Source organism: Fusarium musae, chromosome 8, assembly GCF_019915245.1.
Source record: "Fusarium musae strain F31 chromosome 8, whole genome shotgun sequence".
NCBI classification, from domain to species: Eukaryota; Fungi; Ascomycota; class Sordariomycetes; order Hypocreales; family Nectriaceae; genus Fusarium; species Fusarium musae.
The window spans coordinates 625,069-641,303 of record NC_058394.1 but is presented as its reverse complement, the minus strand read 5'-3'; the positions used below and the strand labels follow the sequence as shown (position 1 = coordinate 641,303).

Sequence of the window (16,235 nt, the reverse complement as noted above, 5' to 3'; positions counted from 1 at the left end):
GCTGGGCATCAAGGAAAGAGTAGATGAGTTCCTGAATGTGATCCCAACGCCTATGACAAACGGCAAACCAGAATGTAAAACGGCATCACAAACGAAGAGGAGAACTTCTATTGTCTACAGAGCATGTTCTTTGGGGTTATAGAGTCACAATGGCACGCTTTGGGGGGTTGGTGCTGCTGGAGGGGGAACATGGCAGTGCCGTGGCGGGAGTGGGAGCAATGGCCTGAAGCAGCCACTTCGTCTTTTTCACCTCAACATTCACTAAATCTTTTCAATTTCTAGAAAAACAGTGAAAGGGACATGATGCCACATGCATAATGCCATATTAATCTTAGCAATCGTAGTATGTGGCGCTGATATCTTGGTCGAAAAGGAGGAGTGCATGACCTCGTTGCTGTTCCGCCAGTGGAGAAGAAACTGCAGCAAAAGCAACTAGAATCGGCACTGCAAAGAGCCTAAGGACTGCATATCAACTGTACAATGTGCATTAATCCTTGTTGTTCACACGTCCAACTGCATTACTGTTCAAGCCACATCCTCTAATTCCTTTGTTGTATCCCTGTTCACTCCCTAAAGAATACATCGAAACAAAGCTAAGCTGGTATAATACTCAAAAAGACCAAAGACCAGATATACTAACCCTCAGACGCTCCTCGATATCTTGCGATTCCTCCGCTTCTAGCTTCCCTCATCCCGCCGTATGAACATCTCCACGACAGTCCGCGCTCGATCCCTCGACCCCTTTTCCTTTTCGTCTACACGACAGACCAGTGGGCCTACTATCTCGGCATATCTACGTTCACGCATCTTGCGCTTCTTGATGTCCTCGTCTTCTGCGTTGCCACGGCGGAAGCTCAGACGGCGGGAGAGGCCGCCTTTGGGTTCGTTTGTCACTGGTGTGAGCTCTGATGCTGCGCGGGAGAGAGTAGCTGTGAGGAAGACGAATGCAATGTTGTGATTTGGTGCTGATGAGAGGATATCCAGGATCTGCGTCTTGGTGTCGGACCAGGCGGTCATTGGTATGGATGTCACGTTGGGTAATGATGTTGAGATCTTGGCCCAGAGTTGAGTCGGGATCAAACCGTCCGTGAGAGATTCGAGGAAGAGTAACAAGATGGATGAGACGGCTTCTAACTTGAACGACGCAGGCCATTCTAATGGAAGCGCATCAAGAATAGAAGCATCATTGTCCAGGGCAGACACAAGCTTAACCTTTGCATCCTGCATATCCGCCTCTCCAACCCTCCACGTCGAAGCCTCAAGGGGCCATCCAGGATCCCGCGGCAGTACTTCCTGCTCAAGCATCGTCGACTCAGCCAGACTTCGTTCAACAAGCGTCTGCACCACCTCAGTGAGCTTGAAGAGCTCCTTGGGCGCTGAGCAATGGATATCCGAGTCGTAAGCAACCGCCCCCTTGATACCCGACTTCTCGACAAACTTTCTGATTCCGCCGTCAGGGATTCTTATCAACTCTGCGATGGAGCGCCCTACACAAGAAGGTTGCCAGATTCCGCGCACGGGAATGAAGTGGTCCCGACCGTCTTCTATGCGAAGAACCAGGACCTCTTCGATCTTGGCGCGCGCTTCGTTCAACGCTCGAATGTGAGAAATGGCCGAGACTTGGAGCTCCAGCAACACTAATGCTGTTTCTCCTGGGTCGAGTGTAACTGTTTCACCCAATGGCTCTTGGGACTCTTCATCAGCTGACAAGAATGTGGTCTTCAGCCATACAGGTATAGCATCATCACCGTCTTCTGTCGTCGGCTTCGTCACGAATGAGAATGTCGCCGGTACACTGCCAGTATTTGCAACCGTCAGATGCCGAATCTGCTTTTCGAGGGGCGTAACCTCTCCAAAATCGACGATATTCTCCTCATTGCCATCACTGCCTTCCACGACAACCGTAATGCCTGGCCGGCCTTCATTCTCAGCTCTGTCAAGTTCTCGTGCCACTTCTGCATGGATCTTTGCCTTGAGCTCCGGTACAACAGCGTCGTAGTCAAGCGTAAAGATAGAAGTGATGGGCTTGTGATCAGACGATGTGATGCGTTGATGCGAGGCGTAGATCTCCAAGTGTATGCGGTCACGGAAGCCCTCCTTTGTAACAAGCTCCTCGGCTTCAGGGTCATCGTTATCCTCGTACTCATCATATCCCAACGTGTCAGTTGATGACATTGGATCCTCCCCGTCAGCGTCGGGGTCATAACTAAACAGCACGTCCTCATCCTCTTCGAGACCCCTGGACTTCATCTCTGCATCTTTCTTCTTCGCCTCTTCCTCATCTTTAATCTTTGTCTCATAATCTTGTTTGTCTTTTCGTGTTCTAAATAAGATACGATCACACCAGCTTGGAGCTCGTTGCTTCTCACTTGAGTCAAAGAGGCCAACTGTACCAATATCGTATTTGTATGTTGGTAGAAAGGTGATTGACCCTTCTTGCCAGCCATCATGAAAAGCTTTGCGTTGCTTGATAACTCTCCGTAATTGATCATGTGGCAACAGTGAATCGATGGTGGCCTGCAGAGAAGTGGGATCCTGGCTTGGATCTTCGGGAAATTCGTCAGGGTCTGGTAGATCGTCTGCAGTATCAAAGCTCTCTTCGCGTGAATGTAGCGACACCCTCGTAGAAGACTCATCATCGCTGTCCGAACCCTTCATGACAATCACACCTCGCTCATCAAGAGGCTTCGAGTCCTCGTCTGTACCATATTCACCTCTAGCATGCAGCGTGAGCAGTCGTCGGATATCGTCGCCAGGTAGTCCATCTAGTCGAAAGTTCAAGTCTCCGAACCAGAATGCAAGATCTTCATCTCCAATCTTTTCGCCCTCATCTTCCTCAACGCCTGAGTGAACGATTGGGTCGAATTGAGTGCGTGAGAGAACCTGGCCGACATCCCAACATCGCCGGTCCAAATACGAAGAGCCAGCACCACTAGCCAAGTGGCTATTTATAAAAACCATGCGAGTTGTCTCGCCAAGCAGCAATCGCGTCGTCACGGCCCCCTTGTTTCCAAAATAGCCTAGCAGGCCCGTACCAACTTGTTTGGTACTGACGTTGCTAATAGTTGATGCAATTTCTGGAGAAGCATAGACCAGCAACAACAAGCCAGTCATTTGTTCCGCAGTGATAAGTTCGTATCCTTTAGGCAATGCTGCTTCCAATGCCGCTTTCCATTTGTCCATAACACTTGTATCCGTATATACTGCTCGATTCATATACTCCTTGGTCGTGTTGAGGTCTACTATTTCCTGAAGTCCCAACACATAAAGGCCAATATCACCCCCGGCAGTCAAATGCGGCTTCGAGCTGCCATTGTCCGTATCATCCGTCTCCACGGCACTATTTTGTGAGAGATTCAGTGACGTCAATTGCTGATCCAAGCCTTCGCCGTGTGTGAACCAGGTCGCGAGGTCTTTATCAGTACCCGTGCACGCAGCAACGTTCCACGTCCCGATCTTGACCTTTAGGCTATGTGGACGCACGAACTCGGATCGTCGGGCATGAACAGCTTTAGCTAGAGACTGAGGCGTCGTCGAGGTGGGATCCCCCAGCTCAGAACCAGGGGACTGGTCATTTTCGTCGGCCATTGACGCCGTTACTACAGTATTAGACGAGAGAGGCGAGTTATATACACGGCGCCGTCTCGAGATATCGCGGGGAGGTCGATTTGTAGTTCTCTAGATCATGACTTCGAACAACCTAGCTCTACCGTTGGCGCAAGGCAAGGCAAGACAAGACAAGGGATGTTTGGGTCGTGTGAGCACCAAAAGAATGTTGAGCTAATTAGAAGAAGGGATAAAAAGAGAGATAAACCTCAGCTTTAAACGTATGACGTCGAGCTGCACGGCTACCGTAGTCTAACGTTAAAATGGTGGTGTAGGAACCTACCTAGGGTCCAGCTCAGCGCCCCGCGGCAGCGTCATCTTGCGCCTTATCGATAAGCCCAGCAGCGCCCAAGCATGCGGACTCGTGCCTCTCGAAGAGTACACTTCCATCTCCATACCACAACCAACTGTCGATCACACGATCATCTTCTGGGGTCTTGATATCATACGTACATGACCCATCGGCCTTGATTTGTTATTTGTGACAAGGCTATCCGTATTTCCAACTAGCGATCACGTCTCCACCTACATATCGTGCCCAACATCAAACAACAACAATAATTATCATGAGCCGACAAACACCACGAAAGGCTCGCCACAGCCGTCAGCCGTCAAACCGTATCCCTGCCGTTTCAGACTATGAATCCGATGCCGCTGCCATACATGCCGATTACGCGCCACCACCTCCACGTACTAATACTGAGCTTAATCTCTCTGTCCTCCAACGTTACCTCCCCTCCATCCACACCATCCTCAGTATAGCCGCCAACGCTGTCATATACACATTCAACAGCGCTTCCGAAAGCTGGGAGAAGTCGGGAGTCGAAGGCACCATGTTTGTCTGCGCGCAGAGTCCGCTCCCTGAGGATCCAGGTCAGCGAGCACGAGCTTGCGTGTTTGTTCTCAACAGACGGGGACTTGACAACGTGATCGTGGACCTTTCACGGGTCACACATGCAGAGGTGTCTGGGGAGCTTGTCATTATGAAGGTCGAGGGCGAATGGCAGGAGGGCGACAAGGTACTGGGAGTGTGGATTCACAACGATAAGGACGAAACACGAGAAGTAAACGCTGCCATAATCCAGGAAGCTTGGAAGATTGCACGGTCGGCGGGTCCAGTTGAACCACAAGGTCCCGAGGCTGGTCCAGCTATGCAGGCGATGGGTAAGAGGCTGAGTCTGAGTGATCTGTTCGGATCAGGAAATGGTCCCAATATTGGACACTAGGTGTCGTCCAAGGTCCATCAAAAGTCTGAGGCTGAGGAATCGAACAGCGAGAGATCGAAGGAGTCAAGAAGATCTGCGATCTCGACAAGGTCTAGGGAATCCAAGGAGTCTAAGGTCTCAACAAGATCTGAGGTTTCGGCCAGATCTGGGGGGTCAACGGTGTCGAGAAGGTCCGGAAAGCGCGGGAAGCCCTTTAAGCTTATGAAGTTAAAGGCACCTGAGGACTCTGATACAGAGAAAAGCGAATCTGGGAAGTCAGAGTCAGGAGAGTTGGAGCGGGTGCAGCCGGTTTATCATATTCCAGAGTCTGAGAAATCGGAGTCTCCGGGGTCAGAGTCCGAGGTTGACACCGAGTACGAAGCTGGCGCAGAGTAGAGCTCCCTCGATACCCAGTTGATTTCGGTCTCAGGAGTATGGGAATGTAACCAACCGCTTCATCTTCAGCGTCTACATGGACATGGGCTAGAGCAGTCCCAATAGTTAGCACTTGCACAGTTTTCGCCCGAAAGGCAGAGCACAAAAGCCCAATAATGAAGAATCACAGCGGTCGGCACAAAAGCATGCGTTTCCATAAGCCCACAATGGACTATGTCTATTTGTGCATGATATTCATGACGTTAGCAAGTATCTACAAGCAGAAAGCACCTATACGCCGTTCCCCCCAAATGGATAAGTTGTAGAAGCCAACCCAAAGCCTAGACCGTGCCGCTGATGCTCAACTCCCGAATCTCCTGCAACACCTGCTCCACTCTGGCGTCTAGTTGTCCCTCGGCATACTGATCTCTGGTGTCAGCATCCAGGTACTGCTGCACTTGCGCCATGCGCGAATACGCCTCTGCACAGAAACGCAGCTGGATCTTGACGAGGGCTTCGAAAGTGGGGTCGAGGTACGGCACGCGGAGATCGATAAGTTGGGGCAGCTCGGTGCTGAGTTGCTCGTTCAGCTGCTCGTAAGCAGCCTTTGCCATCTCCATCTCCTTCTCGGTCCGGGGCAGCTTCGTGGCGTCCTTGTCGGGCTTCTCGGCGAGGCGCTTCACCTTTGCGCGGAGGGCGTCGTAGTCGAGCAGTTTGTGAGCGCGCTTCTTAATCGCCTCGTTGACGTCGGGGAAGTAGGCGCAGAACCGTGTGATGGGGTCGAGAACGGTTGTTCGGTAGGGGCCATCGAGGGCTTTGATGGTTTCGGCATCTAGATCCTCGACGGCCTGCTTGTAACTTCTGCTGACACCGTCTTTCGCGCCTGAGTCGCCGTAGAACGCATCTATCGTCTCGGCGATTCGCATTTGCGATGCGGTCATGGCTGGGTTCGGGTTTTAGTATCGAGCTTCATGTGTCGCAGATCATGAGCGTACCTCTCAGGGAGTCAAGATACCCCTTTGATTCCTTTTGTAGTCGTAAAGCAGCAGCTTCCATTGTCTTGAATCGTCTGCTTTCGTTAGATGTTGTCCTCCAATGTTATCAATCTGCAATTGCTGACCTCTCTTCGACTTCGTAATCACGGTCATTCGTCTTTTCCACATGCCCTGCAACGCAATCAGCTCCACACTCGATTGTTTCATCCGAAGCGCATACCCGTCTTCATCATGACCTGCGTCGTCGCGCGATTGACATTCTTCTTAAACCCTGCTTCATATTAGACCCCTCTGCTCGGGATTGCGGGGTGAAGGCTGTCCTACCCGCCCACGACATGTTGAAAGAATTGCTGGTAGAAAATGAATTAAGTGGTTTTCGTTTACGTGTGTAATTCGACGAAAGGGCTCAAATACGCTCGAGGGTATATCGTTGTAAAGTTGCACAGGAGTTGGCAGGCAATAAACATGGAAGTTGGGTATAGAGTGACGACAAAACTGGAGCTCAGCCACACTAACTTAGTCTGGAGTGCCTGGCAGCCCAATCGGCTGATCGACGTCAGTGATGGGGCTGTGTTAGGTTGAGCTCTACATACAGTGCAGTTCGATGCACGTGATTGCGCGTGGAGGCCTGAGTTGGAATTGGAAAGGAAGAATTTGATCTGCGTATTTGATACTCGATACCGCGTCAGGATGTTCAATCCCCGCTTTCTCGTTGTCAGTCTGGGCAATCCCTTGCCCAAATACGAAAGTCTACATTCTGCCGGTCATTTCGCTCTCAATGGCCTCGCTCAAGTCTTGCGTCAACCCTCCTTTCGAGAGGTGGCATTCGGAGGTCAGACATGCCTAGTATCTCAAGGTCCAAAATACACTCTAGTTCAATCGCCTACTCTGATGAACATCTCTGGACGTTTTGTCGCAAAGGCGTGGAAAGAAATGACCAATCAACATGACCCCTCATCACTCAGTCTAGTGATTGTTCACGATGAACTCGAGAAGGACTTGGGCATTGTGCGGCTCACGGCGTGGGACCGAAGTCACAAAGGCCACAATGGTATCAAAAGTGTCAAGGGATCTCTTTCACAAAATAAATACCCCACGTCGCCGTTTGTACGAATTGCCGTTGGGATTGGACGACCCGCCGAGAGAGACCCCGAGACCGTTAGCCGTTACGTTCTTGATCGGATATCAAGCGACAAAAGGAGAATTCTAGAAGAAGAAGCACCATGGAAAGTCGCCGAGTGCCTAGTTGAGCTGGAAAAAGAATGGAAGACTGAGCTCAAGTCATGATTCGACCGCCTGGACAGGGTCCTATCAACTGCGACAATGCAACACCGGAATCCGGGCGCGCCAGTAATAGCATTTTGTCTTAGGAAAAGCAAAACGCATGTGCAGCCTGGAACGGTTTCTTTACGGCTCTGTTTTCAGGCCAACTTTGAAGCAGGCCACGAGCAATCATAATGGACATTATTTGAGTACGGTCAAGTAAGCCCTGTCACGCATCAAAGACATTTGTCCAATCATGCCAAAATACTATCAACAGAGATACCCAACTGAGATACCTGACTTCCGCGTCCGTTTTCGTGACCACGCATGCACCGAATTCCGATTCCGCACTCCATTATCAAACCGCTCAACTGCGCCGGACTCAATTCTGAGTCACGAGTCTCCCGAATTGCACATTCATCGCATATTTGCCGAGTGTCCTACCTGAAGTTTGAAGGTATGCAGAGGTCCCTTATCTTGCGCTAAAGACGCCACAGGCGACCTAGCTCACAAACGGCACTCCAACTTCTCTAAGTTCCTTATCTATGCCAAGGGTATGGCCAATTTTGCACAATTCGACTTGTCCAATGGCCTTTGGATCGTACCATCACATGAAGCTGGTTATCGCGTCGTGGTGTATTCTGATATCACATCTTGGAGCTGAAATGAGCTGAAACCGTTACGAAATGCCTAGTTTGACGGTGTCTTTGCTGTCTGATAAGGCATGCAATGCAAGAGTGTTGGTAATCATTACGATCCGGTCGTTCCATGGCCTGCTCGTTCTCGGGAAATGATCCAGCAATTGCCGTCTGTGTCGAAGAACACTCGTCTGGGTGGGAGCCGATGGATATCTCAAGCAGTTGACGATGGTTGCAAAGGTCGATACCAGGAAACTCCAGGCAGAGTTGTTGATGTTCAACGTCGAAGTAAGCTTAGGCTTCGAGAACCAGTCAACTTGTAGTGGACGCAGGTCCAGCTTATATACATGGTCCCCGATCATATCTATCGTCGTAGCGGGCGACTCGCATACTGACGCGCGCAACAGAGGCTCAATCTAGGGCGTTGCGGGCGCAAAAGCATCTTTGACAGTTGAGAATCCGGGGAAACGATGTCAATCACATCAATTCTTAGCCACTTGAAGACCGTGTGCCCATGTGGCTCTCGATATGCTTATTTTCTTTCATGTCTATCACACGATCTTTGGGAATGGAACACAACCATATCGTACGTGACACCGGTGATCCTTGACCCGAGAGGAGGTTCAGTACCTCGTACGACACAGTCAGACACACAAAGTTTCAACAATAAGCAGTCTCGAACAGACAGCAACTTCGCTCCAGATTTGGCTCCAACGCTCACGCTTTGAGCATGTCTATCTTTATCAAGTATCGGCCGAGCTACACGACTTGGACTCAAGAGAACAAGGATCCTGGTCCTTGTCCAGGGTCTTGACGCTAGGCGCTCCACCCAAGCGGCCAAGAGATAAGGAAACATCCAATCAGACATGCTCTATTCGACCTCCTTCAACGGTTCGACCTGGAATTCGGCAACCTTGAGGACAAAGTCAGATAAGAGCTCTGGCCGGGTTATGCGGTGCGTCTGGGGAAGCGCAATATTGAGTGCATGTCGCACAAGAGGGTGTCGAGGCTTCATTCTGTACTCGGAGCTTTCTCGCCATGTATCTCTGGTCTTAGGACACCATTCCGACGTGTCAGAGTCAACACATCAAGAGCTTAAAGATGCTTAAAATAAGTCTAACAATAGCGAATCAGCATGGCATACTCAGCGCTAGAACTTCCATTGCGGCCGTCCGGATATACATTCAAATCCTCTGGTTCCTCAGTAAGCACGGCCCGGGATACACTGCCGATATCGACAGCAATCTCCCCTCCCAGCATGCATCAAAGGAGTCAAAAGCCTACAATTTACGGATAGGCCAAGAGGAGATATTCATTGCGGGCCAACTGCCAAGCAGAGGTTGCAATCCGGAGGTCCTATAGGGATATTGGTGCTTATCAGCACAGCCTATTTAAGCTTGGGTGTGGCGTCCATCCCAATACAACCGGATCGGAATGCTAGAGTGTGATAAGCAGCGATGGGTGTGCCAGACTCAGGAACAGCCATACAGGGGACCGTTTACACAACCACGACTTCGTTTCTGGCGCAAACCACTTGTGTCAAGTCAACGTCAACGCATTGCTACAGGATCATCACGTTCAAGCTTATCATGGGACAAAGTCTTGGAATCGTGGAGGATCATCGTCTAGCTCAGCTTGGCACCTGAGCATCAACACCCGTGTGACATCTCCGTATCCAAATACGGGTTCACCAATGTCCAAACCGAACATGTATGTGGTGGAGTAGCCTTCCTATTGCTGCTTAAGCTACGGGCGTCTTATCAAGTATCCCCCACACTTATGTGCCATACCCTCCCCCTGGTTACCACGTTCGTTATTTCCTGGCCGTTGTCGCAAGCTCCGTGAGTCAAAACATATTTAGCCCTGTGGCCCCGGGGTTCTTCATCCTTTCAATCACTCCATTCTTCCCAGCTCAAGTTGAAGCTGAAAAAGGTTTCGACCGGCGCAAAGGTTTGGATCAAAGAATCCGCGTTCAAGCGCAGCCTCTCGTCAAGATGACCACTCCTTACAATGGCACCACTGATCATGCCGACTATGGCTACTCAACCCATGTGCATGATCTCAACATCTTCTACGACGTAGGTTTTCCAACTGTATCTCATTGTGTGCTGTTGCCTAACAATGTTCTAGACGGGCAACTTGACGTTCCTCGCTGTCAGCGCCGTGCTTGTGCTTCTCATGATTCCCGGCGTCGGCTTCTTCTACAGTGGTCTCGCCCGTCGCAAGTCTGCTTTGACGCTCATTCTGTTGTCAATGATATCAGTTGCGGTCATCAGCTTTCAGTGGTTCTTCTGGGGGTACTCCTTGACCTTCTCGCGAACTGGAAACTCTTTCCTCGGTGACTTGACCCAGTTTGGTCTCATGGACACCCTCGCTCAGCCCAATGGCTCTTCTGCTCTCCCTGACATTCTCTTTTGTCTGTACCAGGGCATGTTCGCTGCCATTACGTGAGTACCCCTTCAAAAACTTAAGAGTCCACTGTCCTAACGTCGCCAGTCCTGCCCTTGCCATCGGTTGCGTTGCTGATCGAGGTCGCATCCTCCCCGCTATCGTCTTCATGTTCCTTTGGGCCACCATCGTCTACGACCCCATCGCCTACTGGACCTGGAACGCCAATGGCTGGCTCTTCAACCTTCCCAGCTACGACTTTGCTGGAGGCGGTCCCGTTCACGTTTCCTCGGGAACCTGTGCGCTCGCCTACTCCCTCATGCTCGGCAAGCGTACCGGCTACTCCAACAACAACGGTCTTCCTTACCGCCCTCACAACGTCACCCATGTCGTTCTCGGCACGGTCTTCCTCTGGGTTGGTTGGTTCGGCTTCAACGGCGGTTCTGCTCTCGCCATGAACATCCGCGCCGTCATGGCATGCTACGTTACCAACCTGGCTGCCTCATGCGGTGCCATTGCCTGGATCCTCCTCGATTACCGTCTCGAGAAGAAGTGGAGCACCATTGGTTTCTGCTCCGGTGCCATTTCTGGTCTCGTTGCCATCACTCCTGCCGCTGGTTTCGTGAAGCCCTGGGCTGCCGTCATCATCGGAATCTGCGGTGGTGTCTTCTGCAACTTCGCCACCAAGGTCAAGTTCCTCATCAACGTTGACGACAGTCTTGATATCTTTGCCATCCACGGTATTGGTGGTATGGTCGGCAACATCCTCACCGGTATCTTTGGAACGTACGTCTCCCCCTTTCTCTTCTTTAGAATGACACCTGCTAACTCACAAAAGCAAAACCATTGCCTCTCTCGACGGTGGAGAGTACGACCCTATTGGTTGGGTTGATGGTCACTTTGTTCAGCTGGGTTACCAAATTGCTGGTACTCTTGCCGTCTTCGCCTGGTCCTTCACTCTCACTTGCATCCTCCTCTTCCTTCTCAACCTCATTCCTGGCCTCTCCCTTCGTGTCTCCGCTGAGGAGGAGGAGCTTGGCACTGATGACGGCCAGCTTGGCGAGTTCGCCTATGACTATGTTGAGATGACTCGACACATGGCTGACAGCACACATCCTCATTCTGATGCTAGTGCCCGAACAAGTCAGGAGAAGGTCTAACTTGCGAATGGGGATTAGTGAAATACGGGCGGTTCAAATTGTCAGAGTGGAAGATGCGTGTTGTGTATCTTGAGCGTCACTCGCTTCTAAGTTTAGAGTTAAATATACCCTTTTGTAATGCCTTCCGAAGTTGTCCATACCGCGTTGACAAGCCACTGTGTAAGCATAAACAGGCCGAACGGTCACAAACATGCCACTTCTCACTACCACTTCGAGAGGTTACTGCAGAATCATGAATAAGCATATAGACCCATTGGCCGTTGATATTTGATTGTCATAAATTACAACCCCTGCAAACCGTTTCCTCAGGGGTCCTTTATACTCCTATCAAGGGCTTAAAACCAAAGCACGTGAGTTCTCATTGTCATGCCTCCCGCTTCCTTCTTTGTCCTGTGGTATCTTGGTCTTTGCCGTCAAAAGTCGTCGCCGAAAATCACGGCATGCTAAACACAAAACTCCATATGCACTCCTGTGTCCTCTAGCCATTGCGTACGTAAGCGAAAGCGTGTATAATCTAATGCTGGTGACGGTTAGTTGGGTCTCTCGCTGTAGTCGAGCGATCTTACCATGAACAGGGAAAGTGAACAACGAAAAGAATCCGATGGTGTCATTTCTAGAGCTAAAGCAAAGTGTCGGTCATTCAATTCATGGCGTCAGATTGGTCACCGTTCTCTTGGGGTCGGTGGATAGTCGCAGTGCTTGCGCCGGTCGCGGATTCCCCGTTCCCTGGATGCCCGTGTCCAAGAGGTGCTGCGCTGGCTTGGCTAGTGGTATGCTGTGACGATCCGCCTTCTAGTAGGTTGTTAATTCTGCTCTGATTAAAATATGGCTCAAGCAATCCTGGTTCCTGTCGTATGAGTGACGATGAAGGCAGGAAGCGGGCGAACGTCGGAAAGAATGGAGGGAGCTGACCTGTTGGGATGCTAGGAGGTGGAGGCGGTATGGGAATAGCTTGTTGAAATCCGTGATTCATAAGAGAGTTGGGATTTATCGTTCCGTTGCCGTTGACCGGATTCTGTGCCTGTGCATCCACGACCATCTCGCTGCCGTCCAGACCCTCGAAATCATTGTCATCGTCAACCATCTCATCGTCGGCTCCATCTCCGGCATTGGCTGTTGGCTGCATTACGGAAGCACGTTGCCGTTGTCCGGGGTAGACTGCTGTTCGGTTCCAGCTGTGCATATCCCAAAGGTCCTCGAATTGTGGTGAAGTGTTGAGGAAATCACGGAATTTGGATACCATGGCGCCGGAAAAGACGCAAAACACATCTCGCTGGTGTTGGGTGAATTCTGTCATCAGGTCAGCAGCAGCAAACAAGAGTTTACGATAAACGTACCCGGGGGTGCTTGTCTACAGTATGGCTGGAAGTCGTCACGCTGGAAAGCAGCAACTCCAGTCAAACTCAAGTGGGTCAATCGAGGGCATGAGTTGAGCAACTTCATGATACTCTGCGAAATGTCAGTAATGGTAATCCTGGAAATAAGGGGCGACGAACCTTGAGGGTAAGGTTGACACAGTAGCTCAGATGAACACGCTCGAGACTCGAGGCGTAGTACTCGTTGCCAACGAGCATGCCACTGGCATCTCGTCGTACTCTGGGGCGGAATGCGGCTTCAGCAAGATGAAAGACTGAGTCATCGGTGATGGAGCTACATTTCACAAGCCCAATACGCTTCAGCTTGGGCAACAGAGCAAGGCGCTTCACACTCTCATCTGTCAAGTTGACACAGCAGCCCAGATCGATGTATCGAATGCGGTTGCAGTTCTGTACTAATCTCTTGACACCTTCGTCGGTGATATTGCCACAGTGACCCAGATGCACGTAATGCAGGTTCTTACCAAGCTTCGAGATAGCATGAACGGCTACATCAGTGATGTTTCGGCACTTGGCAAGAACAAGGTTGCGAAGGCGAGGTGCGACATCAATAATCTTCTGGACAGCAGCGTCTGTCAAACGCACGCAGGATGTGAGGTCGAGAATGCGGAGATGTTCAAATAGTCGTCCAGAGGGTAGAGACAGAAAAGCATCGTCGTCGATTAGTTCGCAGCTTGCAAGTCGTAGCTCTCGGAGACAGTTGCCCTTGACCATAAGAGAAGTTATAGGGCCGTTACCAATGCGATTGCACTGGTGGAGGTCGATCTCGAGGATGTTGGGACAGTTTTCGGCGAAGGCATGGATAGCGTCGTCTTGGAGCTGGCTACATTCATTCAACTTCAGCTGCATTGAGTTAGCTAACGTCACGACATACATAGTTTCATCGTAAACTTACTCTCTTAATATAGCGACAGCTTGTTGCCAAGTTGATCATGCTCTCGTTGGAGACATTCTCGCAGCCAGAAATGTTGAGTCCTTGAAGGCGACTGCAGTTCTTGGCGATCGTGTTGATAGACTGCTCGGTAATGTTCTTGTCGTTGGAGATGTCGAGTGCCAGCAGCGAGGTGCTATTCTCCACAAGGGCGATAAGTCCGGAATCGGTGAGGTTGCGACAGTTCGTAAGTGTCAGACGTTCCACCCGACTGCAGACTGCGAGGGGCATAACACTGCCATCGCTGATTTTGTCAGCAAGGGCGGCGAGGTTTAGTCTCTTGATAAAGTCGCGATATCTGAAAGACGGGCTGTCGAGCTGCAACGTTTGGCAAATGCTGCCGTGGTTCTTCCAACTCGTGCACGCTGGTCGATGCCAGAGTTGATCGACTGTGTTTCTAGCCCAGCGTTTGCAAACCAGCATGCAGTGGAACAGATCGGAGGTGGAACTCAATTTGGCAAACACGCTGATGAGGATCTCGTTGGGCAACCGATGGACGGGCGGTTGGCAAGCATCTTCCACCTGCATATCTTGAAAGTTGGGGACTCCGATGCTTGACTGGGAGTCGTTGGCTCCAAGAAAGAAATCGGACTCTTCGTTATCGGCGGGCGCGGGGGAAGTTGACGAGGATGACGATCGAGAATCTTCCTGCTCGTCGGCGGTTGCAGGACTCTGCCGAGAGGCAGGGCCAGCGGCGGCAGCGGCCATATTTTCGGTATTGAGGGAGGAGCGCTTCAGAGGAAAACGCAAACACGGTCAAAGAAGCGCTTTCAGTGTGGCTGTTTTCAGTGTTTGGGCAGAGTTCAGGCGGAGTTCAGGGATCACAAGGGTGATTCTTAAGCAGCGGTAGCGGATGACTGTTTATCGTAGGGACAGCAAGCAGTGGGTGTGTGCAGGCATGCAGCGAGCAATCGGGAGATGCGTGGATAAGTATACAGGTCAAAAAGGTCCTTTCATGCCAAAAAGGCGTGTTTCGCGACTTGCGATGAAGGTGATGATGATGTTTTGGCGCTGGGAGTTTGTTGGCTTTGATTTGGTGAGGTAAGGTAATAAGTTAAGGCAGGGCAGCCAAATGGGGCGGACGTTTTTGGGTGCTGGGCTCCAGTCTTGCCAGTGCCAGGGTCAGGTTGGGCGCGGCTGCGGTACTTAAAAAGCAGGGAAGACAGCACTGATGACACAGCCAAATGATGAAGAAGCACAAGTATCCACGAGGGAGAGGGGATGGAGCAGAGACACGGATCGAAAAGGCGTTTGTGTTTATTTTGCTGGTTTCAGCCGCGTCCCCTGTAAAAGTGCCGCTGTCGTGCGCTACGATGGTGGATGGCCCTTTTTACAAGCGCTGAGCTTGATGAGACCGAACCCGATAGAGGATGGATTGGGTGAGCCCAGGCCAGTTGATCCCCCAGCCTAGAATCTGGATCTCCTCCTACGTCGTAGTCGGGCGGGATGTCCGTAGTGGGGTTTCTTTGGTATGGATGTCAGGACTGGTTAGGTCAGGGGTTTGGGGGCAGTAGGTCTTTGTTTTGTTCTTGATGTTGGTCTTGTTTCTTGATGATGATGATGATGCGTGTGTTGGAGTCAGGTTCAATGCGAGGAATGATTGATGTTTCAGTCAACCGCATGCCTGGCTCACGCCTCAGTCAACATGTCTTTCTGTCTACCGTATCTGTTGTTGCTGCGGGGAAGATGACTGACATGGGATCAGGTACATGAAGGAGGTGTGATCAATGTTCTGATTTGAGGTTGAAAGGTTGAAAGGACGAATCAATACCCGCCGTGCAGGTGGCTTGAGCCATTAATAGACGATGCGATGATAAATGGATATGAGGATGCAAGTAGACGCATATACTGTATCTACGACAAGGATAGGAAATAATGTACATCTTTGTTGCTACGCATGCATGATAGGAAGGGCATAGATTCGCCAACAATTCCATCTTGGTAATTGAGTTTCACATGACACAAATGTCACGCTGATACACGCTTCAACGTTTCAACGGGTACTTATCACGTTAAAGATGTAAACGAGGCTTCTGAGCTATTATATTAGATAACTGCCCAATAGCCAGTCTCTTTGAAAGTGACACAGATCTTCTGACCACATCCAACGCCCGTGACAACTCATCGTTAAAGCATCTCGATCCTCTAAAAACTCAAGGTACAGGGTAAGACCCCTCACGATGGCATCGCTGACGTAGATGGTTTTGATCTTGGCGATGTATTTTGTGGGCCCCCGCAAGCGGGCATTGAATTTCCTCGGATTAGGTTTACCCGTATGTTCCGTATGGTATGGAACTC

General features: G+C 50.7%; 6 protein-coding genes across 6 annotated transcripts; 3 read left to right on the top strand and 3 right to left on the bottom strand.

Annotated features, from left to right (window-relative positions):
* Positions 1-678: 678 nt before the first annotated feature.
* On the bottom strand, positions 679-3,588 carry J7337_010446 (uncharacterized protein; the record flags this gene model as incomplete). Its single annotated transcript, XM_044828031.1, has 1 exon — positions 679-3,588. One exon carries the CDS (start codon positions 3,586-3,588, stop codon positions 679-681), a length of 2,910 nt encoding a protein of 969 aa, XP_044676585.1.
* Positions 3,589-4,172: 584 nt separating this feature from the next.
* Positions 4,173-4,832, top strand: J7337_010445 (uncharacterized protein; the record flags this gene model as incomplete). Its single annotated transcript, XM_044828030.1, has 1 exon — positions 4,173-4,832. The coding sequence occupies one exon, from the start codon at positions 4,173-4,175 to the stop codon at positions 4,830-4,832; it is 660 nt and encodes a 219-aa protein (XP_044676584.1).
* A 695-nt stretch (positions 4,833-5,527) lies between these two features.
* On the bottom strand, positions 5,528-6,242 carry HOB3 (BAR adaptor protein Hob3; the record flags this gene model as incomplete). The annotated part of the gene is made up of 2 exons (XM_044828029.1): positions 5,528-6,129; positions 6,182-6,242. 2 exons carry the CDS (start codon positions 6,240-6,242, stop codon positions 5,528-5,530), a joined length of 663 nt encoding a protein of 220 aa, XP_044676583.1.
* Positions 6,243-6,871: 629 nt separating this feature from the next.
* On the top strand, positions 6,872-7,468 carry J7337_010443 (uncharacterized protein; the record flags this gene model as incomplete). Its single annotated transcript, XM_044828028.1, has 2 exons — positions 6,872-7,013; positions 7,056-7,468. 2 exons carry the CDS (start codon positions 6,872-6,874, stop codon positions 7,466-7,468), a joined length of 555 nt encoding a protein of 184 aa, XP_044676582.1.
* A 2,608-nt stretch (positions 7,469-10,076) lies between these two features.
* AMT1_2 (ammonium transporter Amt1) lies at positions 10,077-11,630 on the top strand (the record flags this gene model as incomplete). Its single annotated transcript, XM_044828027.1, has 4 exons — positions 10,077-10,160; positions 10,213-10,529; positions 10,579-11,256; positions 11,309-11,630. 4 exons carry the CDS (start codon positions 10,077-10,079, stop codon positions 11,628-11,630), a joined length of 1,401 nt encoding a protein of 466 aa, XP_044676581.1.
* A 640-nt stretch (positions 11,631-12,270) lies between these two features.
* Positions 12,271-14,645, bottom strand: J7337_010441 (uncharacterized protein; the record flags this gene model as incomplete). Its single annotated transcript, XM_044828026.1, has 4 exons — positions 12,271-12,920; positions 12,968-13,079; positions 13,127-13,849; positions 13,902-14,645. 4 exons carry the CDS (start codon positions 14,643-14,645, stop codon positions 12,271-12,273), a joined length of 2,229 nt encoding a protein of 742 aa, XP_044676580.1.
* Between the last annotated feature and the right edge of the window lie 1,590 nt (positions 14,646-16,235).